The sequence below is a fragment of the Laccaria bicolor genome, genomic scaffold (assembly GCF_000143565.1).
Source record: "Laccaria bicolor S238N-H82 LACBIscaffold_1 genomic scaffold, whole genome shotgun sequence".
Classification (NCBI taxonomy): Eukaryota; Fungi; Basidiomycota; class Agaricomycetes; order Agaricales; family Hydnangiaceae; genus Laccaria; species Laccaria bicolor.
The window spans coordinates 1715966-1742960 of NW_001889872.1; the positions used below are offsets into that span (position 1 = coordinate 1715966).

General features: G+C 48.0%; 8 protein-coding genes across 8 annotated transcripts; 4 read left to right on the top strand and 4 right to left on the bottom strand.

Annotated features, from left to right (window-relative positions):
- Positions 1-120: 120 nt before the first annotated feature.
- On the top strand, positions 121-3638 carry LACBIDRAFT_320969 (uncharacterized protein; the record flags this gene model as incomplete). Its single annotated transcript, XM_001873459.1, has 3 exons — positions 121-568; positions 629-1606; positions 1663-3638. The coding sequence occupies 3 exons, from the start codon at positions 121-123 to the stop codon at positions 3636-3638; spliced, it is 3402 nt and encodes a 1133-aa protein (XP_001873494.1).
- Positions 3639-3794: 156 nt separating this feature from the next.
- Positions 3795-8346, bottom strand: CHR16210 (RAD5-like protein; the record flags this gene model as incomplete). Its single annotated transcript, XM_001874080.1, has 20 exons — positions 3795-3929; positions 3989-4047; positions 4106-4142; positions 4193-4219; positions 4275-4504; positions 4559-5160; positions 5213-5358; positions 5408-5549; positions 5606-5653; positions 5705-5747; positions 5804-5914; positions 5964-6368; positions 6495-6499; positions 6554-6700; positions 6746-6817; positions 6866-6955; positions 7012-7251; positions 7308-7488; positions 7543-7599; positions 7653-8346. 20 exons carry the CDS (start codon positions 8344-8346, stop codon positions 3795-3797), a joined length of 3471 nt encoding a protein of 1156 aa, XP_001874115.1.
- A 150-nt stretch (positions 8347-8496) lies between these two features.
- On the top strand, positions 8497-10513 carry LACBIDRAFT_170335 (uncharacterized protein). Its single transcript, XM_001873460.1, has 6 exons — positions 8497-8508; positions 8561-8947; positions 9001-9053; positions 9103-9898; positions 9952-10296; positions 10347-10513. Exons 1-6 carry the CDS (start codon positions 8506-8508, stop codon positions 10425-10427), a joined length of 1665 nt encoding a protein of 554 aa, XP_001873495.1. The 5' UTR covers positions 8497-8505; the 3' UTR covers positions 10428-10513.
- A 327-nt stretch (positions 10514-10840) lies between these two features.
- On the top strand, positions 10841-13129 carry LACBIDRAFT_242814 (uncharacterized protein; the record flags this gene model as incomplete). Its single annotated transcript, XM_001873461.1, has 13 exons — positions 10841-11080; positions 11145-11328; positions 11373-11431; positions 11481-11554; positions 11606-11685; positions 11741-11978; positions 12033-12056; positions 12108-12238; positions 12294-12630; positions 12680-12734; positions 12794-12827; positions 12878-13005; positions 13058-13129. 13 exons carry the CDS (start codon positions 10841-10843, stop codon positions 13127-13129), a joined length of 1656 nt encoding a protein of 551 aa, XP_001873496.1.
- An 840-nt stretch (positions 13130-13969) lies between these two features.
- LACBIDRAFT_320972 (uncharacterized protein) lies at positions 13970-15484 on the bottom strand (the record flags this gene model as incomplete). Its single annotated transcript, XM_001874081.1, has 7 exons — positions 13970-14008; positions 14059-14322; positions 14374-14505; positions 14557-14783; positions 14855-14948; positions 15005-15138; positions 15229-15484. The coding sequence occupies 7 exons, from the start codon at positions 15482-15484 to the stop codon at positions 13970-13972; spliced, it is 1146 nt and encodes a 381-aa protein (XP_001874116.1).
- Positions 15485-15851: 367 nt separating this feature from the next.
- On the bottom strand, positions 15852-21716 carry LACBIDRAFT_291769 (uncharacterized protein; the record flags this gene model as incomplete). The annotated part of the gene is made up of 18 exons (XM_001874082.1): positions 15852-16080; positions 16132-16704; positions 16761-16825; positions 16893-16899; positions 16953-16980; positions 17037-17113; positions 17164-17210; positions 17264-18027; positions 18215-18540; positions 18668-18889; positions 19040-19061; positions 19118-19243; positions 19443-19685; positions 20009-20288; positions 20364-20561; positions 20653-21471; positions 21501-21537; positions 21655-21716. 18 exons carry the CDS (start codon positions 21714-21716, stop codon positions 15921-15923), a joined length of 4056 nt encoding a protein of 1351 aa, XP_001874117.1. The 3' UTR covers positions 15852-15920.
- A 788-nt stretch (positions 21717-22504) lies between these two features.
- On the bottom strand, positions 22505-23911 carry LACBIDRAFT_301365 (uncharacterized protein; the record flags this gene model as incomplete). Its single annotated transcript, XM_001874083.1, has 2 exons — positions 22505-23622; positions 23680-23911. The coding sequence occupies 2 exons, from the start codon at positions 23909-23911 to the stop codon at positions 22505-22507; spliced, it is 1350 nt and encodes a 449-aa protein (XP_001874118.1).
- A 1241-nt stretch (positions 23912-25152) lies between these two features.
- Positions 25153-26882, top strand: CDF-G (CDF-like metal transporter; the record flags this gene model as incomplete). Its single annotated transcript, XM_001873462.1, has 12 exons — positions 25153-25260; positions 25310-25387; positions 25450-25507; positions 25563-25743; positions 25853-25971; positions 26020-26127; positions 26172-26210; positions 26270-26295; positions 26351-26512; positions 26573-26581; positions 26642-26794; positions 26856-26882. Coding segments are annotated over 12 exons (1068 nt in total), but the record flags the coding sequence as incomplete, so codon positions are not given.
- Between the last annotated feature and the right edge of the window lie 113 nt (positions 26883-26995).

Sequence of the window (26995 nt, forward strand, 5' to 3'; positions counted from 1 at the left end):
CCGCCTTTTCTATCATATATTAGGCTCGTGAACGTGGGCATCCACGGCACCACATCGGCTTCACTCGTTTGCATCAACAGCCGAATCCTACGACACTTTCAGACGATCGATTCTTACACCATGGACACTGCCATGAACATCGAGGACTTATTACAAAACTTTCCTGAACTCAGCAGGGGCAGCGTCGAGAATGCTGTGGCCGAGTCTCTTCACGAGATGTTCAACAAAACTTGCGAAAATGCGCACAACATCCGCGAGGAGCACAGGAAACTTCAAGCTGAAGTATCCAGTCAAGAATACAAACCGCTGCGCGCCAAAGGGGCCTCTATCCCGGAATATGTTCCGATGCAGCTGGTTAAGGACAATATCCATGCAAACGGCTTAGATGCTGACAGATGGCGCTCTACCATCCAAGCATATACGACTACAAAATTGGAGGCTTACGTCTCTTCGATATCTGATCCTGCGACCGCGAAACCGGTCGCCGATGCACTTGAACATTTCAAAGCGTGTTTGTCCTTAAGTGCATCGGCACTGTCAGGCGATGGAGTGGTCTTGATCTCGGAGCGTATGGCCAACCGGAACCTGTAGGAGGTAATCTCACCGGGCAACCGTGAAACATTGTCAGAGCACGTTCTGGCTTTGGCTCAGCTGGCGTCTACCATCAAAGACGATGTGTCTGTGCAAGGAGTCGTCATTATTCCCATCCTTGTTTTCTTGCTAGTAGTCGTGGGATCGTCGTTATACATGGCACTAGTCCTCATATCGGCTCGAAACGGCCATTCACTCCGTATAACCCTCCAATCTGACTATGCGGCTTTCCACGCAGCTGTGCAAAAGTTGATGGAGAAGATTGCGAAGGCAAGAGCACAGCAAGAGGTGTTTGATAAAGCCAATCTCGAACTCCTACAGAAACAACGACGAAATCAGGACGAACGATATCGGAAGAAGGACAAGATACGTGAGGACGAAGTGCAGAAGGCCAAACGAAAAGATTATTACTTTGGCTCCGTTGTCGCTATTGTCCCTTTGGAAAGAGGGTCCGGAGAACCTCATGGCTACGCAATCCGTATCGAAGCTATCAAGGAAACCCTACTCAGCGACGATACGCTGCTCCAAAGGATCAAGGAAATCACAGTTGCTGATAACATCACTCCTACGGTTGGCGCGAGCATCTATTGCCTCGAGATCTACTGCCATAGCGTGCCTTCGGATGTCAAGGCCGGTGTTTGGGTCAATTTCGAACTGAATATGAAATCGGCTACCCCCGCGACATATGCACCGGTGCTCCCAGCTGAGGGCAACTTCGACGACGGTCTTTGCTGGATAGAAGAGACATCACCATATGCCTCATTCGCAGGAGGCTCTCTGGGTAATTTCGGAAAGACTGACCACGGCTTCAAAGCGACCGTGGACATGGGGAAGATCAAGCGTGACATCCCTCAAACAGCTTTGGACAAGCTACGACTTCTATTTGAGCGGACTCATGTTATCCGTCAAAATATCACTAATTTCTTCCGCTTTTCCGACGTCATTGAAAAGACGTCAATATCACTTGATCAGTACAAAACTGCAGATCATTACATTATTGCAAATGTGGGGCAAGGTATGTCCACTCAAGTAGTGTAAACCATGTCGTGGTGACTAACATGCCACTTTTAGGAGCGACAGGGTTGTTGTGCTCAAGCAAAGAGGGATGGAAGATCGTCTCTGACTTTGGCTTTGGCAAAGGAGACCGTGATTTCTCGGACATGATCGATGTCCTTATTTCTGAAACCGAGGGCATGCCCATGATGTTATCACATTGGGATCGCGACCATTACCGGATTGCGGACTCCAAAAAAGCCAAACTCCTTCGCGACACCAACCTGTGTCTTACATTGCGCCACTGGATCGTACCTGATCAACCATTAACCCCCAAAGCTTTTGATTTGGCTTGCTCCATACAGGCTCAAGGGCACCTAGAGGCCTGCATTATGGATGAATATGGTCCACCTGGAGGGAACTGGAAAATACTGAGATGTCAGTCACCGGATATGAACGACAAGAATAACCACGGTGCGCTGGCTTTGATAATTGGTCTGAATGATGGTGACCATTCATTGCTATACCCTGGGGACGCAAACTATGAGTACATTCATAACATCAGCCAGTACGATGGCACGCTTTTCTTTGTCATTGCTACTCATCATGGCAGCGAGCTATCATTGAAGGTCAGCCGTAGGGATATTGGTGACTCTATCCCTCGGTCCGTCGCAAGTGCGGCGAGTTCAACTGTGTTTTTTTCTTTCGGAAAAGGGAACTCGTATGGCCACTCCGTCGAGAAGGTTGTAAAACTGTATAGGGATCACGGATACAAGAAAGTTGAAGCAACAGCTGATTTAGCACAGGACAAGGACCTTTTGGTGGCCTACATTGATCCCTATGCAACTTCACAGCTCCCCAATCCGCGCCCCATACCTGGCGTGCCTAAGGATGTGGCCGTCTATCACGACATGGAATCTTATTTCGCTTTCATGAAGGAACGTCTCAAATCTTCTGGGATTGCCCACCGAGTCCGTAGGGAAAGCTCCGCTCCACCTGTTGTAGCTGATGCAATTACTCTCGACGGCGCCAATAAGGATACTCTGGAACCGTTTGCGATCAGAGACAAGTTCGAGCAAATAGTCAAATATCACGTTCTCGCGCGCAAATTGATTATACGCAATTGTCCCCTTCTTGTCAAATGCGAAAGCGATGTCCCGATACGTGTTCTTCTTCAATGCGAAGACATCGAGTTATATGCCACAGCACCATCAAGTACGCCAACAGGACTCCCTGTGATCCTCTTCGATGTGAAATCAGGTGATCCATGGCGCGGATATGCAGATGTGGGGGAAGAGGGCATGCAGGGGAATGGAGGATACATGGGCGGTTTCATGGATTTACGTGTCATTGGAAATTGGTTTGTTCAAATCGCTGGCAAGAACGTCTACAAAAGCGGCGAGATTGAGCAACATGGGCTCCGACTTGAAATCCAATATCGGGGTGGGCGTGGTGGAAATGGAGGGCAGGGCGGTCATGGGAATGCTGGTGTGGATGGGAGCCAAGGCACTAACGACAAGTGTGTCATCGAGCCGCGTCAAATCCCCGGCCCTTTTGGTGGCACAATTTGGGTCCAGTATGTTGTTGAAGGTGTGCGTGCCACTGCAGGAGGCAGGGGCGGTGATGGTGGTAGAGGTGGTCGAGGCGGGCGACCCTCGGCATTCCCTATCTCCCAAGTGATAGCGACCAAGACTAAGGTCCCGGAGTGGCAACAAGAGGGATTCACCGGCCCTTGTTTATCGGTTTCTTTGGTTTTGTTGACCGACGAAGGAATGCCCTTTGGAGCATCAGGCCAGGCTGGCCCTGGAGGCCATGGAGGGCTAGGGGGTCATGGGGGGATTCAAGGTCAAAGATTCCGATTTATTAGTGGAAGGTTCGAAGAGCTCACAGAGGAGAGCTTCAAATCAGCACCGGACGGGCCAGTTGGGAACCTTGGCTACCCAGGAGATTTTGGAGGCAACCCTCCAAATTATGGGATATTAAAGCCCAATGTAATCATATGCACAACTGAAGAAGAGACACACGACCGCTTTATGGAGGAAGAGCTTGTATGACCAGTGATATCGTGACTCATTACATGATGAGCCATTGTGGTGGAAAGTCTGGTTACTTTGAGCCATTGGCAAAGCATGCTCGAATTCAACATCCTCATCACGAAGTACCCCGAGACTATAGCTACTATACCCAGATATACATTGGTCTTAGTACGGTCAGTCATCCCCAAACATGATTTTCAGATTCTGGATGCTTTCCGGATCTGACTTGCTACCGCGGAAAGCCTCGTTCACAATGGCCGTCTTACGCTTCTGAATCTGAAGAATGCGACTTTCAATGGTATTCGCGACCTAGCGGTTCGCAAGAATCAAATCACTTCCCGATGTCATGGAAAAGGATAGGTACTCACGATGAAATGGGTAACGTAAACAGTTTTTTCTTGGCCAATCCTGTGGACACGGTCAATAGCTGTTGCACGAAGGTGTGTAAGTCTGAGAGAACAGCAAGTCGGCGCAGAGGAACATACCTTGGTTCTCCGTTGCCGCGTTCCACCAGCAGTCCATCTGATGTTTAAGTTTAGTGGTTACTCAGGCCGCGAATGGCTGCATCTTACCATGAAAACATGGTTAGCGGCTGTGAGCTGGAATACCAAGCACTCATTGTCTCATCGTAATGCGAAGCAGTTAAAAACGTACGTTTAAACCAACTCCCCCAGCTTTCAAGCTAACAACCAGCACTTTGCCTTTTCTCGAAAAAGATTTGAATTCGTTGATTGCTGCACTCTTCTTTTTGACATCCATTGTCCCATCAAACCGGTATTGATCAAATCTTTCCCTTTCCAAGGCGACTTGGATAAGGTCCAAAAAACTGGTAAATTGCGAGAACACTACTGCTCTGAAGCATGGATCTTGATCGCGAAGCTTGCCTGAATTTGTTCAAGATAAGTTACGCTGTGGAGGGAAGGAAGTGAAATTCGTACAAAGACTTTTGATCAGGGCATTAAGTTTCGTCGAAGACTGAAAGTCATTTCTTCGGAATGTCAGTCCTGATTCCGAAGCTGGAGAGTTCAGAGTGGCGTCGGGATCCGTCTTTTTTCGTATGATTTCGACGAGATCGCTGCTCTGCACCGCCGTCAGGAAATTTGAAGCGGAGGCGTTTCGAAACCAACCAACCTTAAGAGCTCCTTGAGAGCATGTGGGGCATTGCGGCTCTTGTCCTCTCTCTTCGCAGATTCCTATATGTGATACGATACAATCTTTGCAGCTCAACAAAACATCATCCATTAACGAGCAAGGAGTCGAGCTTGACAAAAAGACATACAATTGATGCATACACCCAGGGATAAGCACCGGAGCCTCTGGTTCACTGAAACATATAGGGCATTCCGCAATGTCGTCCCCAGTGAGGTTAGCCATGAAGGTTTCAGCGAAGGTGTTGCTCTTTTCACCAGAATTTGTATCGTCCCCTACAAAACGTTTGATGAGGTCGTTGACGTCCACGTTGCCATCCCCTCCAGGTGATAAGGCACGTCCATCTTTCTCAGTGAGAACAAGCTTAGGATGGAGCACAGCACGACGGAGTCTGCAAAAAGATTGAACAGGTCATCGCATAAATGGATTTTGCCGCTTCTTACCTCATGAGCATCGCTAAAATGTGGGTATAGTTCTTGCCAACGAGTCCTTTAGCTTCTAGCTGATCGAAGTTTCGTTTTGCAGTGTGATAGATTGAGTCATATATCTTCCTTTCTAAAGCAGTAAACTCAAGTGTTTCCACTGTGATCTGACAGGGTGTTTGGCATGGGCCCGATCGAGGTAAACATGATACTCACCTCTTTCGGAGGAAGCTCGACTATCTTTTTACCCTCGCTATCAGTCATGTTCTTTTCTCGTCTAAGAAGGATGCTCTCGAGAATGACTTGCACAATTTCAATGGCCTTTGGATCGCGAGCCAAGAAAGGAAGCGTGATAAACCTGCCAGTGTGGTCAATCAACAAAAGGAAGTGACCTCCAAAAATCAATAGCCTTACGAGCGAAAGTAAGAAAATTCCGACCAGGGTTTGAAACCGAGGAATTTCCTAGCGTTCATCCTATTAGAGATGTCGTAGGCTGTGTTGCTTATCACTCACAGCAGTGAGTATAGGTCTTCAAGTCTGTTGACGATTGGAGTGCCTGTAAACATATTTGTCTGAGCGGACCAAAAAACAATTGCATGGCAAAATGCCTGCCTGTAACAGCCCAGCGTCTCCGCCCAGCAAGTGCATAGACTGCCTTTGCTGTTTTGCTAGTCCGCGACTTGCACGCATGAGCCTCATCAAGCACAATCCTGAGCCAGTTGACTAAAAAAATATCATTGCTGATGATTTCAAGAAGAGGCTGGTAACTAACTTTCAAAAATAGGTGACTTCGCAGACTTAGCATGCTCGGACGCCAACACGCCGTATGAGGTGATAACGACTTTGATGGTCTTGTCGTCCTCGCCATCGCTCTCGATCATTGCCTCTATGTCTAGACGATTTTGACCATGCCATACGAGGACATCCACAGTTCCAGGTTTGCTTGATCGCTGTAGCTCCTCAGACCACTGGGACAGAAGGGATGTTGGAGCGATGATAAGGGTCGCGGCTGGTGGCTTATGTGGTTGTTGTTTCCCTTTTGGTATGATTCGGAAAGCATTGTTCAACTTGATTTGCTTTGCCTTGCCTTTCGAGTTTTGCTCCTCTCCTTTGTCCGTATCAGACGCGAAGCTAGTTTGGATGAGCGCAGAAAGCATGATTGTCTTGCCCATTCCCACTGCAATGAGACTGGGTCAATCCATATACATGAACAATAGCAGAGCGAGGATGCATACTTTCTATCAATTCATCAACCAAAAAAAAAATTGTCAGCGTTTGCTCGAAAAGAAGAAGTCAACGTTACCGTCTCTAGATCGTTTGGTAAGTCAAATCAAATTATTACCAGGGGTTGAAACAACTTACGCAAGAATCCCCCCGCGACAGTTTCTTTCGGCTTTCGGGAAATCCAAGCTCAACTCTCCAGAATATGGGTTGAAGTAAAACAGTTTCTCATCCGCTGTCAGGTCAATAATATCGTCATTCATGCATGGCTCGTGCGGGAATGAGTATCTGCAAAAGGTCAGACATACTCAAGGCCACAGCACAAGAACGTACTCGCTCCATAAGGGATGCATCGACCACGCTTCTCGTGCGTTCATTTTGCCTGACTCTAAGGAGTGCATCCATCTGAAATTTTGTTAGGCACTGTTTTGTTAGGCAACCTTGTTAGCTCACGATAAAGCCTGCTTCTGATAACCACGTAATGTGAGGTTGAAGGTGTCCGCTGGTTCCATCTCACTCATCGTGCGGTCATTATGCTGTGCTCTAACCATTTGTTAATGAGTCGTCAATGAACAACTGTCCCAAAATCACTTGCTTACCTTTTATAGATGGTGTCGATGTCATTCTTAGAAAGTTCTTCAGCCTCCTCGACTTCAATTTCTTCACCGTCTCCAACGATTTCTTTCACTTTCTTCGTTGGATGTTGTGCCATTCGCTTCAGAGCCTCCTCATGGATTTTGCCATCCGAGCTTTTACCCTTGAAATTCGCACCGGCTTGGGGCTTGAGACCAATTACTTCGAACAGCTTGACGACTGCACTTTTACGCTCTCTGAGGGAACTAAAGACAACTATCAGTTTGCATCCGCAAAAAAATAACTAGGAGTTCGAACGCACGTTTCTTCGTTGGTCTCAGCACCCTCGTTAAAGGTTAGTTTCGGAAGTTCATCAGAGTTTGATGTGCTGAGTGGTGTGAAAGCAGAGGCAACAATGTAGAAATGCAGTGTTACAATCAAGCTCACACCGGTCGTGAGTTTCTCTGGGCAGTCACTCATCGTTCCTCGAATCTGAACAACACCTGAAGCGGATATGGTTAGTGATGATATCTGCACAAAGGCCGTTGTGAACAAACCGAGCTCAAGAAGCTTTGATATCCACCAGGAACATTCCGTTGGCAAACGTCCGAATTCTTGATAGAAACCGTTGATCAGCCTAAGTCGGGAGTAAAGCAGAGATGCAAACCAAATCCACGGCTGTTGACAAGCCGTACGATCGTATCAACTTTCTTCTTCTTAAAATTATTCGTTGGTTGAGCCTTCAGCATCGTCGCCAAAGAAAGTTGTTTCTTGCCATCCCCCGTTTTTTTATTCACAGATTTAGCCTGTTTACTGGGACCTGGCTTGGGAGCAGCCACTTCATCTCGTTGAATCTGTATAGACTCATTTGGCTTTACATATCCTTTCCCAGATACGTTGCTCCATGCATTGGTAATCAAAACTTCACCCAGGTAAGTTGGTGGAAATGAATTGGTGGTGATATGAGTGTCTTGCGGAGAAAGACGGCGCTTTTTCAAGGGTGGACCAGAATTAGAACGCTGCTTGGCGTCAAGAGGAGATGATGATTTTTTGAATGGCTTAGACGGTCCAGCTTTAGCATGGGTAGCCGCGCTGTCGATGTCAATTTCCAGGACGTCATCAACGACAATGGGTCGCCTTACGGAAGGAGACTCGCTTGTGCAGATATCATTCACGTCGTCATCGCTATCCTCGAGGAAAAGTCTGTGGGGAGGCGAAGACCTCGAAGAAGAAGTGCGCGGCGTGGTGGGCAATGATGAATGAGGCACTTCTGATTCGACTCCTGCCATATAGACGTCATCACCCTCATCTTCGGAGCTTGCAAAGAAAGGTCCTGGCGGAGGGCTTGAAGGAATTTGCATATTTGAAACGCGTGAGCAGTTGGGAGAGAGTTAAATAAACGCGTCCCAAAACGCGATTCCTTCAAACAGAACCAAACATACTAACATCGTCGAAATTTCTTGAAGCAAATCGTCAAATCCACGCTCAATCCAACTCTCAAAATGCAGCGCGGTTTACCTATGGTACTGCGCGTCCTATATTATCAGAAATCGAGGCTAACACGTTTCCACCTAGCAACCGACCGTCGTCCTTCTTCGCGAAGGAACAGACACTTCTCAAGGCAACCCGCAGCTGCTTTCCAACATATCGGCATGCCTTGCCATCGCGGAGACCCTTTCGAGTACTCTGGGACCTAGGGGAATGGACAAACTGATTGTATCAGATCGTGGAGAAGCCCAAATAACGAACGATGGCGCGACAATTCTGAAACTTCTCGATATCGTCCACCCCGCCGCGCGTACTCTTGTGGACATAGCTCGGGCTCAGGATGCAGAAGTTGGGGATGGGACGACTAGTGTTGTGCTTCTGGCAGCTCAGTTGTTGAAGGAAGTCCGGTCGTTCATCGAGGAGGGTGTTAGCCCTCATATTATCATGAAAGGTTTTCGCCAAGCTTCTCAACTAGTACGTGCCATTCTCCCGATTGCTTAAGAAACTCCTCCTAAAGTCATATTCAGGCCATTGACCGGATAAAAGAGCTTCAAGTAACAGTTGATAAGTCAGATCCCGAGTATGTGAGATCGCATTTCATCTCAGGACATGCCAATGATGTCTTTCAGGAAATTTCGTTCTTTGCTTCTAAAGTGCGCGTCAACATCGATGTCTTCCAAGCTGATCCATTCGGAAAAGCCCTTTTTCTCAAAAATGGTTGTCGATGCTGTTCAATGTCTGGATCAAGACGATCTGGATGAGTCGCTCATTGGAGTAAAGAAGATTGCAGGTGGAGGAATGCAAGACTCACTCCTCATCAAAGGAGTCGCTTTCAAAAAGACGTTTACATACGCAGGCGCCGAACAACAACCCAAACATTTCGTCAACCCACTCATTCTCTGCTTAAACGTCGAGTTAGAATTGAAGGCCGAAAAAGACAACGCTGAGGTGCGGGTTGAACAAGTTTCCGACTACCAGGCCATTGTCGACGCCGAATGGGAAATCATCTACCGTAAGCTCGAGGCAATTGAAAAGAGTGGCGCCAAAGTCGTTCTAAGCAAGCTTCCTATTGGTGATTTGGCAACACAATGGTTCGCTGACCGTGATATCTTCTGTGCTGGCCGTGTTGCTGCGGGCGACCTCAGGCGAGTCGTGCAGGCCGCTGGTGGTGCGGTCCAGTCGACATGCTCCGATATTGGCCGCGAGCATTTGGGCGTCTGCGGTGACTTTGAGGAGAGGCAGATTGGTGGTGAGAGATACAACATCTTCCAAGACTGCCCTAAGGCAAAAACTTGTACTTTGATCCTTCGCGGAGGCGCAGAGCAATTTATCGAGGAGGTTGAAAGAAGTTTGCATGATGCATTAATGGTCGTTAAACGTGCTATCAGGAACGGGGAGGTTGTCGCAGGAGGCGGTGCCATTGAAGTGAAGTCACCCCGCTTCCTCATAGAGGTAGATGTTCTGATCGAGTCCTACAGATGGAACTCTCTGCCTACATTCGTAAACATGCTCTATCTATTCCAGGCAAACTTCAGCTTATCATTGCTGCATTCGCCAAGGCTCTTGAGATCATTCCTCGTCAGATATGCGACAACGCTGGTATCGATTCTACTGATATCCTCAATAAGCTGAGGATGAAACATGCCAATGATGGCAAATGGTTTGGCGTTGACGTGGACGGACCCTCTGGCGTACGAGACAACATGGATGCGTTTGTCTGGGAACCCAGCCTGGTGAAGGTCAACGCGATCAGCAGTGCTGCTGAAGCGGCTTGCTTGATCCTCAGCGTCGATGAAACTGTTCGAAACCCTCAAAGTGAAGCTGTACGTTTCCTTCTTACGTCCCATAGACATTCTCTCAATAACCTCACTAGCAAAATGCCGGACCAAAGGCACCCCCAGGCACTGCTCAGCGAGCAATCAGGGGTAGAGGACGTGGTATGCCTCGCCGGTAGGCCGCTCGAGACGAACCAATAGAGATCAGTGCCGTGTAATGTACTATCTTTTCGTGGAGTAATCAAGCTAAGAAGATTTCAATGCCCCTGCGAAGCCGAACAGAACCACTCGGCATTGAGAGGGAACTAAATCAGGTAATGTTCACACTTAGTTGAGGACTTTCTGGACTGCGACGTTCAAGCGGAACACAAGCTACTTACCCACAGATATCCCCAACCGCCACAGAGGGCCGATCGAAAATGGAAGCCTTGCCCTTCTACTCCAGGCTTAAAGTGCGTAGAAAACGTCCTGCTTCCAAAGTCCCTCTAGCCCTCCCACCATGGCTACTTGTCTTCTTGGTGATGGCGCACTTCAAAGGCCTCCGTTGTATGATGAAGATTCCGCTATTTCAGACAAGACTGGAGAGGCTGTGATGATCAAAAAAGAGCAAAATCCCCCGCTTGGCGAACCCCGTGAGGCTCAAGAATGGCGCAATGGCTTCAGTTCACTCTTTCGACAATGGGGGAGACCAGCAATAGACTTGGACGCTATTGCCACTCAACCTTCGGTCTTTGATGATCCGATTACGCTGGAAGCTTATCGCCCCCCACCCCAATTCGAGAATACTCACCGATTCGATCCAGCAGCCCGCTGGACATGGAGGGAAGAAAAGGTCAGCATTCACCACTCTTCTCATCCTCCATTCGAGGTCTTCATCGCCAAATTATCCCATGTAGAAACTTATCCGCAAGGTCGACTCGAAAATTATGGTTTGGGCTTGTGTCATGTTTTTTTCACTTGAACTGGATCGCAGCAATATTTCACAAGCCAATTCGGATAACTTTCTGCAAGATCTGGGACTAACGACGAACGACTTCAACCTCGGGAACACCCTTTTCCGGCTTTCGTTTTTATCTGCTGGTACGTATCTGATGTATCACCCTGTGCCTTCTAATATTTCGCAGAGATACCTTCTCAATTGATCTCTAAACGAGTTGGTCCAGATATCTGGATTCCTAGTCAGGTAAGCAAGTCGCACGTTGGCAAAACGAACCTCCGCATAGCTTCTCCAGATGATGCTATGGAGCATTGTCTCCCTATCGCAGTTTTGGCTATCTGGAAGAAACAGTTTTTTGGCGACTAGGTTGTTTCCTCAAATGTTTTGAACGAACAATATTTCTGACGTTGGAATTCACAGATTTCTTCTAGGTTTTTTGCAGGGTGGCTTTATTCCCGACGTTGTCCTTTATCTTTCCTATTTCTACACCAAGACGGAATGTGAGTGAGCTTTCTTGTGAGTTATCAAATCTAGCTGTGACCAAGTATGCCCCAGTGCCAGTACGATTCGCCTTCTTCTGGATCTCAAACTATGTAGCCGATATTAGCAGTGCTTTCCTCGCTACCGGTATTCTCCGTCTGCGTGGCGTAGGTGGAAAGGCAGGGTGGCGATACCTATTTCTTCTGGAAGGTATTCTCACCCTGGTGGTTGGTTTTACCTCTTTCTTTATGATGCCACCTGGTCCGACGCAGACCAAAGCCTGGTATCGACCCAAGGGGTGGTTCTCCGAACGGTGAGCGATGCGAACGAGCAACTGAAGCCACCAAATCTGACTGCTCGTTTTCAGCGAGGAAGTCATTATGGTGAACAGGTGGGAAACTTTGAGTTCAAAATTTAGTTTTGTGTTCTTGACGGACATAAGCAGGGTTCTGCGAGACGACCCGTCCAAGTCAGATATGCACAACAGAGAAGGTCTCGATATCAAGATGATATGGGGCGCGCTTATTGATTGGCAACTCTGGCCCCTGTACGTTCTGGGACTGGTCCACTTTAGTACGTAGCAGCAGAAGCAACAGTTTTCTCCGTCCTCATATACCGCTTCTGTCAGTTCCCGTCATTCCTCCCCAAACGTACCTTACGCTATCACTTCGCAACCTTGGATTCAACACAACACAAACCAACCTTCTGACCATACCGTCCTCGGTTCTTGGCGCTTTGTTGCTGCTGGCTTCTGCATACTTGAGTGAAATTATTGACAGCCGGGCCGGAGCGACAATTATTCTTCAGCTATGGGCGCTTCCACTCCTAATCACTCTCCACACCTTCAATCAGCATACACCACAATGGGTTTATTTTGCGGTTGTTTCACTTATCGCTGGATATCCTTATGTTCACCCAATACAGGTTGCCTGGACCTCTAGGAATTCGTACAGCGTGCGAACTAGGTAAGAACATCACTTGCCTCTAAAGCCGTGATTCATGGTCACGCTTCAGGACAATTTCCGCGAGCGTGTATAACATGACTGTTCAAGCTGGGGTTCTTATCGCAGTAAGCCAATTCTCAACGTCATTCCCAATCAGTACTGACAATGTGGGCCTGTCGTGCAGCAAAATATCTATCGCCAAGATGACAAGCCTCTCTGTACGTCGTCGAGTTTGCTTAAGAATCCTTCTGAAACTGAAGATTTGCAGATAAACGAGGAAATCGAGATTTGATCTGCATTACAAGCATGAACATTGTGTTATATATTGGGACATATTTTTTTTATCGTTACCTCAACGCTCGGAGGGACAGGGTCTGGAAAACTTGGACCAACAAGGTGAGGGGAGCATGCTGAAAGGATGTATGATATTGACACCGACGCGATAAAGGAGCAACGAGAGTACATGAAGACTACGAAGGACGAAGGGAACAAACGAATGGATTTCAGATTTGCGTACTGAAAGATTGAACCACTTCACTAGCATGGCGGCTTACGGCTCAAGAATTTCACAAGCTTTCCCAAATGGATTAGCGTTGTCCCCTTTCCTACTTGCCAACTAATCATCCCCAGAGAGGTACAATTAAGCCTCCAGTGTGCTATGTCGACAACCCATTTCCAAAATTTTGTACCTAGCTAACTTCATGTATGCTTACTTTCTCCATCGATCCTTTTGAGTATCAAGATTTACTCAACATATTATTTCTGACTCTAATAAATTACAGTATACGATACATTCGGCATCAACAACAGTGGTGATGAAAGAATAACAACAGTGATGGAACACAAAAAACGAGTGCAAATGCAAGGCCTCAAGCTCAAGATCAAAATCAAGCGTTAACCCTCCGAGTCGGCACTCTTGACCGTAACCCAAACCGCATCTTTGTTCTTCCATCCTGACCCCCATGTTTGCACCCTTTATCACCTGGTTCCTCCTCAATGCAGTTTTGACGAAGATATGACAAAGATTCAAGCATCCCATTCAATATCACAGTCAAAAATCATCATTGAACTGTGCCTGGAGATTTTGACTTGAGTATTGACAACTTTGGATGCGGGAGGAGATCACACCTTCACGAGAGCATCCACGTATTCTTTTTTGGATGTCTTTGTGGTAGGATATCCCATTATATTGACAGGGGGAAGTCCACAGCGTAAAAGTGGAATTGAAGACAACAGTCGACCGACTCGACCATTTCCATCCTGAAATGAAGTTTATGAGTCGGAGAATGACAGTTTAGTAAATGGCTTACACCGAATGGGTGAATAGAGCTAAACCAAGTGTGGCACCATACCGCAAATTTCAAAGCAAAAAAGGGTGAAGCTGGTAGATCCGATATTGCTGTGTCAAAAATTAATGCACAAGCCTATTCAAATCACAAAAATACGAACATTGGATAGCGATAACATCTTCTCTACCTCGCTTGGGACTTCGCGGAAATGGCAGTATTGAACCACGCCAATTTTACCATCAGCTGGGTAGGTTGTGGAGCAAATTGCTTGTCGAAAGGTGCCTGGGAAGGTGATTCCATAGGTAGCAGGCCTTTCAATTATCGTGAATCGAGAGTGGAAAGTGCATTCAAAATGAAGCTGTTTGATGCTTGCGGTATCGACGGGAATCTTTCCTTCAGATTGTAATGTAACAACTTTGATAACCTTTTATGTAGACGGTTAGGGATGCGTAGACGCAACAAATTAGTGGCGCACCTTTAGGACATCTTCACACACTTGCGCTACTTTGGGTTGTGCTTCATCTAAAGTCTCAAAGTCAAGGGAGCCCTCTTTCAATAACACGACTGCAGCGGGAAAGAAACCGATACGGACGAGCCGAGAGATGCTCTATTGTATCTATGTTTAACTTTTTAGAAGCTGAATAGAACTAAAACTCACTTTATCATGAAGGCAAAATAATCCTTCAAGTTCATTGGTCTGAAGGCTGAGGAGCCTGTCATAGCGTAGAACGGCTTCTTTTGGAGGTAAAAGTGCTTTTAGTTCATTCCACTCTCTGAGCACAGTCTCCAAGAGGATGTTGATCTCTGGAGTGATTTCGACTCCTTCAGGCATGGCACGAAGCGGGGTCCATTTTCGTATCCAAGTCTGATTTTCCGGGTCATCAACTGCTGATTCCATGCAGCGTCTTATGGCAATTAGAATTTGTGGTGAGGCAAAAACAGGAACACCAGCACACCATTATCTCTAAGCAGCCTTTCAACATAGGCGTCAACGAGGTCAACGTGGCGATCGAACTGTTCATCGCGACCACGTCCGACCAACGCCTGCGCCTAAAAACAATGAGTACTTGACATTTGATCGATATTAATTAACAAAATTTCCGTACTTCACGCAACAAAGCCAGTCCATCAGGTTCAGCGTACAAGACGATACAGCCCCATCCTCGATGAACCAGAAGAGCAGGTTGGCGGATACCGAAATCGTAGTACAGTCGATCCCAGCCAGTCATTCTATGAGCAACTGCGAAAGCTTGGCAGCTTCTGGCCCAGATGACGTATTGTTCAGAGGTGAGAACAAATTCATCCATGGCCTGGCAAACAAGTCACTTACAAGCGGAGAAAAAGGTGAATTCAAGGACTTGCATAAGGACCAGTGGGATCATACGGCACTCGTGTGTAAGGAAACTTGGGATCATCGACTTCCATGTTACTCGTACGAGAACACAATGAAGTCGAGGTAGGGATTGAACGTTGAGTCTCAGCTGAGTCCCCTGAGATTCGATTAGAAACATGCCCTGCAACCAAGTTGGGTTGGCGGTACCGTTGGGCGGACGTACGTATGGATTTAGATTTCCGACATGCGCCATTCATCGAATCAGTGTCCGGTTCGGGGATTTAAGTATTCGGATTGGAATTCCAGACCTCATCCTTGGTAGGTAGTCGACGTGATTTCATGCTGTTGAAAATTTTCAACGTGGTGGGAGTTCAGTAAACGTTAAAAGTGGTCAAATAGTGCACGGTCTGCAAATGTACGCACTGTACTCAAATTATTGGATCAAGAGCCACCGTCACGGCTGGTATGCACTTGTCTCTGAGTATAGTTTCTAGACTTTGTACTGCAAGTACAGCGTACATAGAGATGTCAACGATCCTGTGTCTCGTTACTGTACCACTGGAGTACTATGACCTTCGATGTGCTAATTCACCATGATTTTCACAGGGATCGCGGCTCTTCCCAATCTCAACACAAGTTTGTATAACATGCATATAGCTGCTCAGCCGCGTTAACAACATTCCACGATGTCAGAACAGTTCAAAGGGTTCCCAGATGGGTATAATTCGACCTTTTTGGTCTACATCGACCCATCTCCGATTTGTTTCATCAGCGTAGCCCATTTGGTCGACGAGACCAAAGGCTCGCTCCCACCCCAACCCAACGGCCGTAAGCCGACAGACATTGGAGCTACAAGCCCATCTTGAGAGAATGGGATCATCAAGATGAAAGAAGACACACCTAATAGAACACAATGCAGCGACTGGAAGAATATCATCTTTTCCAGCCCACATTCCGCTAAGCATGGCAAAGTCGACGATCATTCCTCTGGTTGCCGTGACCCTTTCATCCTCCGAGAGTTTACTAAACTTTTGCTGGTAATAATCGCCTGGGCTTGCAACGTCCCTCAATGAAGGTATCTCGGACTCGAAAAGGGAGAATGTTTGTCCATCGAAGTCTTCCAGGAATTCGCCCAAAGCAGAGGGTGAGTCGGAGGCAACGTAGACTATTGGCTTGGAGGGCAAGCCATCAGCATCAGGATGTAGTCGTCGCCAGTTATGGTTGGCGGCTTGGGCGAATTCCTGTGTTGGTATATAACCATGATACTCGTAAGAAGCTGGTTTGCGGTCTCCCCGTCGAACGTGGATAGCCACATAGGAAGTTGCATGATGCTGAGACCCCATGAATGTAGAAAGTTCACTGCGAGCCAGGTGGATTAATTCATTATTGTGGGTGCCGGGGCGAATCGTTGTTTGGAATGAGTCTACTGCAAATTTGAATATTGGCTGAAGTCGGTTGAGATTATGCGCATATCTAATGTAAAAGGTGATTGAAGGGTATGGAGTCTAGATTGTGAGAAGTCAACGTACGCATCCTCGTAATAATTTGAAAAGCCATGGCTAAAATGAAATTTTGCCGTTCGGAAGTTAATCACCTAGTAGATTCAAAAGCAGGTCACGAATTAGAGTGTGCAGTATCCTTTTCGAGTGGTTGCTATTCACCCAGTGCCTGTAATTCAGTATTCTTGACATTGTGTTATGTCTTGAGTTATCTATACATACCTTGCAGTTCGGGGACAAGCAACCAATTCTACAAATCGAGAGATTACTATCAAAATTAAGGGAGACAGAGGGATGATAACGTACCCTCAGGAGGTGGAGGCTTACAACCTGGCTCTGGTCCAGGTTGATGGGAACGAACGTCCTCAAAGTGATCTGTCCACCTAATTATAAGGGACAAAAAGAAAATAGACGCGATATCAGGCCAGCGTACTTTCCACGATTCCAATTCGTGTCGTCCACAAAGAACGTCCGGTTTCGCTGTTATTTCCGGTCCAGACCGTGTCACAAACCAGGAAAACCAGGACACTCACATCTCTAGCCAACGCTGCTGCCTGTGCAAGCAATGCGAGGTCCGCAAAGAGACCTACATCGCCATCCATCATATAAGTGATCGTAGATGCACAAACATCCTTAGCTTCTTTGTGTTCGACGTCGCTTGGCCCCATCGTCCTCGCGTCCCAATAATTGCCATGCGCCATGTATCCCTGATTCAACTTTTCACACTCCTTTCGATACTCCAATGCGTGCAGAGGGAAGTGGGTATAGTTCTCGTAGGAAATGAGATGGGGATCTGCATTGGGGTGTGGCTTCCCTTGAGCCACGTTCACTTTCTCTTGCGAGGCAGCCGGTGCTAAGGGGGTCTGTGGTATCTTGGCTCCGATATATCTATGAAGCGCCTCGGGCCGTGTGAGAGAAAAGAAGATGAGAACGAGGAGGATGGCAGCGAGGAAAACCCCGAGGGTGAGCATAAGACGCGAAATCGGAGAGAACTGAGGTGGAGGTTGGGGCACAGTGCGTTTGCCGTTTCTCGCATGTTGACCTCGGGGTGCGAATCTGTCGGAGGATGAGGATGCAAGCAAGGGTGCTGATTGTTGTTGGATCTGGTTGAGTTGGATGTCGTCTAACTCTTGATCGTCAATAGACTCTATGACTTGGAGCTTCGCAAAGCCCCCTTCTGCTCGAGCTGTCCGTGAATGGGGTGTTCGAGGTGTTAGCGCTTGCTGCTCGTCAGGTAAAGCGGACGTAAGATTCGTGAGGGGTCTCGGTCGGGGCATCAGTCGCAAACGTGAGCAGACTGATATTAAAGGTCAATGTTAGATATTGCACATGGATGGATACGAACAGAGTGCGTTGCGCGGCACCGCTTTCGGATCACATTGAAGTATGTAAGGCTATGGAAGGCTATGGATGGGCGAAATTATCTTAACATCTATCGTTGAGGGTCCCAGTATACTAAGCTAGGTCGAGAGAAATCAATGCACTTTGAGTCATGTGGAACATGGCAAAGATGCGTGAACTGGTGGAAAAAACGGTGTATCTGGTCTCGGGGATAGGAGGGGGTGCATTGGGTATCTCAGGGGAGGCTTGGGGAGTCGCGGAGAGTTCGGAGGCGGATGCAATGGAGGACTTTGAAGCGGCACCGATATCTCTGGCTGCGGCAGACACAGAGCGGAATGCGCTGCAAGCGAAGCTGAGGATGAGGTAGAGGTCGATGTCGAGTACCCCGACCTCCCGTCGAGTTGCCGTCAAAATCTGCAGCTGCAATAGACTATATATAGCAGAAGAGGCAGAGGGTTCAGCTGAGGTGCTGTTCAAGGAAGGAGTATCAGCTGTTGGTTTTTGACGGGCGTTGAGTTTGCCTGCAGAAGCATCAGCAGAAGGCGCTGTACCATCAGCACGAGAAGAAGGAGCAGCAGCAAAAGGTGCGTAGGTACTAGCAGAAGGAAAGGGAAACCACAGAAGCTGTAGGAGCGCTGGCAGAAGGAGCAGGAGCGCCAGCGAAAGCCGCCGGCTCTTGACTCCGCGCCTTGACGATGTTGACCAGACCTTGGCGGGGTTGCCTAAGACAGGGGCTGCCAGCTCCAGTCACGCAGGAGGGGCGAGAGAAGATGACGAAGTCGAGATCGCCGTTAAACGTTGCGAGAGTGAGTGATGAGCTAGAAGGAATCTTTATGAAGATATGCAGGACAGACTGAGCGACTCAAATCTGAGGTTTATGTTTTAGGATTATTTTGTCGGTAGTCGTGGATGCCTATATTTGTCCGTAGCCGAAATCGCAATGTTGTCATTCTTTTAAGGGGACGGACTAAGAGAGTTTGCAGGACTGTACTGTGCTTTTGTGAAGTTGATTGATTTTCTAACAAAAATACTTTACTGAGTCTCACCTGCCAAGCCTTGAAGGATAGATTGTAGACATGCATATTCTTTGCCCTTGGCCGTTTTGCTACTGCACTGCCTTGAATTCCCAAAGTCAATGATGGTGACTCCCAAGTCACCAATGAGAACATTGTCTGGACGAATATCATCATGGAGTACACCTGCAAAATGGATGGACTCCAGCGTCGACAGTGCAACTTTACTAATTGGAAGTGGATGGTCAGGATTGGTGGATCGAGTTTTGACAAGATCATAAGTCTTACCATTCAGCGGCTGTCAGGTTCCTTCCCAGATCAGAGATCGGGACCCCTGCATACAGCATGACAAGCACACAAGCAGAACCATCGGTGTCGTCATCAAAGAAACCAATAATTGGAGTTATCCCCCGTTGAACTCCTTCAGACCTGAGGTGCAGATAAAGTTTGTACTCTTTCTTGAGGGAATCCCGCTGTCCATCGTCAAATGCAAGCTTCACGACGACATCCAGTGCACCAGCTCCTTCCATGTTTTCTGGCGTCAAAGTGCCGCGGAGTGCTACACCCGTGGCCCCTTGGCCAATTTCTGAGGTGAGGACAACTGTCATACACTCATCCAGTCCATGGGTGTGGTTGCGTGAGGAAAACAGGGAACTCGGGCAGTTTGGGGGCATTGGCAAGGGGAATGAGCGAATAAAAAAGGCAGGGACAGGGGAATCATACACATCATACTGCAGGTACATGTGCATGGTACAACACTTGCTGGCCACATATATTGTTTCCTGGTTGTTGTCAGTCATTGCGGCTGGAAGATTGACATTGTCCAAACAAACGCACCAGGGCCAGTTCATCGTCAATAAGGCGGTCCCCTCCTCCCAAGCCACCTGTTGTCCTTTTTTTTTCCACCGAAGCCACCCAATCCACCTGATCCGGAGCCTCCACCTCCACTACCACCTCCGGAACCCTCACCGCCACTTTCAGCAGGTGCACCTTTTTGCCCCTTCCTATCGAACGTGTCCTCGATCGAAGCGATACAAAGAGCGACATGCAATTTACCATAACCAGGATTAATGCAGTTGTGGGGTTCGACTACATCGGAGACAAAGAGAGTTTGTGATTTCCGATGTCGAACACATATGAGCTCGTGGTTACCCGAATGAAGAACAATGAGGGATGTGTCCAGCTTTGTAGCGTGCACCCAAGCCTGCACAAATTATATCAGTATTCTTTGGCAGATGTTGAAACACGTTACCTGTTGGACTAGGTCGTGCGCACTAACATTATGGTGGTCTGGAGCTTCGACATTCGTTGTTTGGCGGCTTTTCTCTTTACGTTTCTCGCTCGTATCGGAGACCTGATTTCTTTTTCGTTTCTTGACACCAGCTGGCTCTTGTACCGAAGAAGTCCCAGGCTTCTCTTGTGGAAGAAATAATGATGCTGGTGTAGTTGGTGGGATTTGACCTGTTTCCTCTGAAACCTATAAACAAAACAATGAGCATATTGCTGGATGCAATGTATGAACATACACGAATATTGCATGGGGGGTGCAGCGCATCAGGTCCACGTACTATAGACGCAACCTCAGTCCTCAATTTCTTGTGTTCAGAGTCGTTGCAGGGATGTTCGGGTGACGCGCAATACTTCCATGCGAAAAAGCCCAGTTTAGGAATCGCGGTCATGGCGGGACCTGCACTTAGACTTTTGAATATGTAAGTCATCAAGGGTTCCTCCTTATCACGCATCGCCTTCAGAATTTCCCGACGGCGGATCTCAATTGTATTGACAATCACCTCCCGACCCTTCCCGACCTCTGTATTAGAAACGGCGGCAAAGAAAGCAAGTTCAGCGTCCCAGATGGCGTACTTGGAGCTGGATACAGAGTCGGACCAAGTAATAATGGGTCTCCAGCTCGGAGCCGTGGGGTGCAATGCGAGGGTCGAAGCCACAACGGGGCAAAATAAGCCAGTGGTGCGAGAGTAAAACGAGAAAACTCCTCTCTCATCTCTCAAATGGTCGTCTACTAATTCAAGACCCTCCCTTCTGCGTTCGGCTGTCCAGAAGTGTTGAGAGAGTGCGGGAAGAGTATGTTTTGCAGCAACAAGCGCTGAGTCAACAGTTTTTTCTAGATCTTTGACGAGCGATGGAAGGTGTACTACCCGCTTAAGAGCGAGCTTGGTAGAAAAGTGAAGATCGAAAAAGCTGGGTTTGCGGGTGGTGGTGGATAGCTTCCCGCTACCCTTGCGGATTTCAAGGCGAGGGGGATTCCAAGAGAATAACTCATTCAGTTCTTCAAGGACTATAGATTGGGATGCAGCGGCAGCACTCGGAGTCGTAGGAGCCATGTTGCGTTGAAAAACGAAAGTTATTACAATAGCAGTCTGAGTCACCTGGCCACCATCTCCTGTCACGTGTAAACCCTCCCGTAAGTACTAAAGTAGTACCTCAACGAAGGGCTACGAAAGGGATTGATTATAAGAAATGTTGAGTGACCATTCAAGAAGTATTTGGAGAGATGCTGGACAATTTTTGACACAGACCGTCGAGAGTGGTACCAACGTGGTACTACTTACGCCATTTCATTCGATTCGGGCGTCGAACTGGGCAGTGGAAGCATGGCGAAGTCGACGATCATTTTGGTAGCCATCACCCTTTCATCCTCCGAGAGTCACTCACGGAAATGTTCCTGGTAATATTCACCTGGGCTTGCAACGTCCCTCATCGATGGTATCTCCGACACGAAAGGTGAGAATGTTTGTCCACCGAAGTCTTCTAAGGTTCCACTCAACGCAGAGGGTGAGTCTGAGTCGATGCAACGCAGACTATTGGATTGGAAGGCAAGCCATCGCCATCAGAATCAGATGTAGTCGTCGCCAGTTATCGTCAGGACGGCAGCGGGGGAAACACCAAGGGCGAGGATGAGACGCGAAATCGCAGAGAAATGGGGCGAAGGTTGGGGAACAGCGTTTGCCGCTTCTTGCATGTTGACCTTGGGGTGCAAATCTGTCGGAGGGTGAGGATGCAAGCACTAATTGTTGTTGGATCTGGTTGAGTTGGATGTCGTCCAACTCTTGATTGTCAATGGACTCTTGACTCGGAGCTTCGCAGATCCCCCTGTTGCGCAAGCCTTTTGTGAATGTTCGAGGTGTTGGCGCTGCTCATCGGATAAAGCGGACGTAAGGTTCGTGAGGGGACATAGTCGCAAACCCGTGAGAGGACTGGTGTCAAGCTGGTCAATGTTAAGAATCTCTGATATTGCACATGGAATGAGGCTATGAATAGACGAAATAAATTATCTTAAAATCTGATCGTGAAGGGCCCGGGTATATTAAGCTAGGTCAAGAGAAATAGATGCACTTTTAGGAATGTGTGGGAAAAAGGGGATGAGGCAAAGAGGCGTGTACTAGTGGAAAACAACGGTGTCTAAGGTTTGATCTCGGGGGTAGGAGGGGGTGCATTGGGCATCTGAGGGGAGGCTTGAGGAGTCGCAGCCGTAGAAGATTCGGAGGCGGATGCAATGGAGGATGCAGAGGCAATGGAGGACGTTGAAGAGTCGCCTGCATCTCTGGCTGCAACAGACGGGGCAGAGCTGGGCACAGCCAAAAGTGACGAAGATGCGACTGAAGATGAGGTGGGTTCAATTGTAGAACTGCTAAAATCCCTGGGTTTAACGGACTGGGAAGGTGCTTCGGATGCAGAAGTTGAGGTAGAGGTCGACGTTGAGTTACCGGCAAAGTTGGCGGCTTCAACGGATTGAGAAGGCACAGCGAGTGAGGAAGAGGTCGAGGTAAAGGTGGACGTCGAGTTACCGTCAAAATCTGCAGCGGCAATAGACTGGGTTGGCAGGGCGGAAGAGGCAGAGGATCCAGCTGAGGTGCTGTTCGAGGAAGGACTATCAGCTGTTGGTTCTTGACGGGTATTGAGCTTGCCTGCAGAAGCATTAGCGGAGGGCGCTGGACCATCAGCAGGAGGAGAAGGTGCGGCAGAAGAAGGTGCAGAAGGTGAAGGTGAAGGTGCAGAAGGAGCAGGAGCGCTAGCAGAAGAAGCAGGGGCGCCAGCAGAAGCCGCCGGCTCTTGACGCGCCTTGACATTGTTGACTGGACCCTTGGCGGAGTTGCCTACAACAGGGGCTGCTCCAACGACGGTGCCAGGAGTGTGTGCCACAGTACCCACAACACCTCCGGCAGGGGTATTCCCAGCAGCTCCAGCCACGGTGCCAACAACACCTCCGGCAGGGGTGTTCCCAGCAGCTCCAGCCACAGTGCCGACAACGCCTCCGGCAGGGGTGTTCCCAACAGCTCCAGCCACGGTACCAACAGGATCAGGAGCACCAGAAGCGGCGGGAGTACCAGAAGAGGCGTGAGCATCGGCTGAAGAAGTATTGTTGGGGCCACCGTCCTGTGTTTCAAGAAGAATACCAGCTAGAGCGGGCGGTACAAGATTCTTAACAACACCGCAGGCTTGGGTCCCCAAATCTCCTGGTATCATCCCGCCGAGCATGCTACAAAGTTTATCGGTAAGTCCGGGCGCTTCAACGGCATCTAAGAAGGGGGGCTGTCAACCACTCATAGATGAAGTAACTGAGAAGAGAGACGTACTGTCAGTCGTGGACCTCTTATCGTGACTTTCTTCCAAAGTCATGTCAGCCGCACGAAGACCACGGGCTGCTGAGCCGCTATGATAGAACTGGGAGATACGACGGTTGCTGTGTGACGTTGGCATGCCAGCTTCAGCTTGAGGAGCATCACTTGCAGGAGCGGCGAGAGAAGACGACGAAGAGGAGATCGCCAAGGTTGCGAGAATTACTGAGGAGCTAGAAGGAATCTTCATGATGATATGCGAGATAGATCAAGCGACCAGGCTTTTACTAGGGTATGATGGTGGATAAGAGGAGAGATAGGAATGAGCGATTGGAAGGAGAAACTCGGTTTATATAGGCTGGGTGGGGGAGATAGGAGTGTCAGCCAGCAAAAAATACCGTCCCAATGTCCATTGTGAAACGGACCAGAGCGATCGCGTCAGTGAATGGAAAAAGTAATTGACGCTCTTGAAATATACCTTCAAGACGTCCTTCAATACATAAGGTGGAACGAGGATGAGCACAAGAAATCATTGAAAATATCGGGAACAACCATGACTGCAAAAATATTCAACCAGCTCTTCCTCGATGTTCCATTTCCCAAATTTCTTCTTCGCCAAGAGCCCTCCTCCGATATGCCATGGGGTTCCGGTGGTGATTTCTCGAGCTCAAGACCGCGTAATCCCATAAGTTCTTCATCGACTGCAAAACTGAAGTGCCCAAGCACGACGAGATGAGGCACCAGAAAATAAGCGCTGCCCTAGAAAGGACCAAATCAAGAGACTTTCAACGGTCGAAAGGCAGAAGGGTGTACATCAGGAAAGCAAGGAGGAAGAATATTGGAGTGAGGGCGGCGATGCTGCTGTCGCTGCCGTCCATGGTGTTGGTGGGTCTGAGCAAACAAATGTGATGCAGAAAATCAAAAGTCTAGATGAGCGTCAACAGCTGAGTTTCAGCCGGAGAATGAACGTTCAATAAAAGCGACAAGTGTCCATCGATTCATAGTAGGCGTTGCTGACTTCCTTCCCAGGCCTTTCCCCCATTATAATCTTCATTGCGAGCTCAATTGGAGTCCAGCTCCAACGTACCAGCGCTCAGCATTCATTGACACTGCCTTGTGAGCAACCACTTTTTGTCCCAACCGTTCGGATACCCAAAGGAACGGTATTGACATCGAGATTGACTTGATCAGATACGAGTCTATCATCGACGTGTATCCGTTGTTTTGGGTTTTCCCCGCCTCCACGTCACTTTCCTTGAAACTCAGAAACTTTCGCCATTGCACTAGGACATCATGGCTGATGACCAGAAGCATTCAGCCTCAACGGCCAAGACCTCACTGCGCCAAGAGGTGATTATATTTCATCCCGAATCGTCGACCTAAATTCCCGATCAATGAGCCCCACCCAACACAACGGTAGCTGATAAGTCCTCTATCACCTTCAAGGATGACATCGAACGGGCCTCTGGCTCAACAGCTATTTTGCCTGTTGACCCCTTCCAATTTCGCGATGGTATTGTGTCGGAAGAACAGCTCACCAATGTCCGTCGGAGAAAAGGAGGCAAACATGTTGCTAATTACCAACGCAGGCAGAATGATGTATTTGCCAATGCTTCTCTTTTAACACACCCTCTCAAGATCACTTCAGCTCATTGCGTCCTTGCTAAAACCCATGGATGAGCATACACAAGATGCCATAGTGGAAGAAGAAGCAGCGCGCATACCCGTTAGTAGATCTTCCACCCTCGTCCTTCTAGATTCGTCTCCTTTGATCATATACTCTCGAAGATCAATATTGCAGTGTATGCTAGCCTTATCGCCAACGCCGCGTTATGCGTTTTGCAGAGTACGTGATATATATTTCTTACCCATCTATGACAAAGCTTACCGTTCAATTCAAGTGTACGCCGCCATCTCTTCATTGTCACTCTCACTGCTCGCCACGGGGATTGACTCTGTGTTCGACATTGGAAGTAATGTTCTCCTGTGGTGGTTACACAGAAAAGCTGAGAAGTTGGATCCTAACGACTGGCCTGTGGGTGGTGCCCGTCTTGAAACCATTGGCAACATTGTCTATGGTGTGTAATATTATTTCTTCCTCCCCGTTACCATTATCATGACACGACATATGAAGGCTTCCTGTGCGTAAAGCGAAAGGATTATTTGAGTGGAATAACTGACTATAATTTAGAATGGGGTCTGTTAATTTAGTCGTTATCGTGGAGTCCATACATAAACTCGTCACGAAAAGTGACGATTCATTAGAAGGTTTTCATCTCCCATCCATCATCGCCGTTTCAGCCGCGCTAGGTAAGTAATTGCAGTTGTCCACATCTCTACATATTCAACGTCATGCAGCGGTTAAGTTTATTCTATTCGCCTACTGCTATTCTCTGCGGAGTAAATCGAGTCAAGTGCAGGTCCTGTGGGAGGATCACAGGAATGACCTCTGGATAAATGGATTCGGTAACGAATACGGTCATATTCTAGTCGCAGCTTACGTCTTTCAGGTATACTGATGTCCTGCGGTGGCAGCAAGCTTCGTTGGTGTGAGTTGTATATTCATCGACTGGTTATACTTTGTGTTAGGCTGACGGATGATGCGTAGGGTTGGATCCCATGGGCGCTATAATCGTGAGGCCCTTGCGCAGAGTTTCCTTACCCTTCTGAACGTCGCCTTTCATAACAGATAGCTCTGGGGGTGATTATCTCGTGGGGTAGAACCGTCTACACCCAATTCGAGTTACTGGCTGGGAAGTCCGCCGCGCATGACTTCCTGCAACTCATCATCTTCAACACCGTGACATTTAGCGAGGACATCGAGAAAGTCGATACTGTCAGGGCGTATCATGTGCGTCGATTCCCTAACCGAATTCAAGATATTCATATTTTTTAAATTTATGCTCAACAGAGTGGGCCGGTGCGTCACCGTTTTCAAGTGTTCATAACATGCCCGTTAAATCTGAAATTTATGTTTTAGGATTATTTTGTCGAGATTGACATAGTCATGGATGCCAATACGCCGCTTTGGAAAGCACACGATATAAGCCAGCAATTACAGGACAAGATTGAAGTTCTTCCGAACGTCGAGAGAGCCTTTGTCCACGTCGACCACGAATTTACCCACGTCCCGGTGCGTTCCAGCGCGGCCCCCTTTTTACTTACGAAGAACAATTCTCATATTTATCTCGTAGGAACATCGGAAAACTCCAAAGCCATAGATTATCCAGATTCTGGAGGCTTCATAATCTCTGTACAACAATTAGCCATAGTTTGTCTGCCGTGTTACTTGCTCGCCTGCTTTCCGGAACCTGTTATAATACCACACATCTGT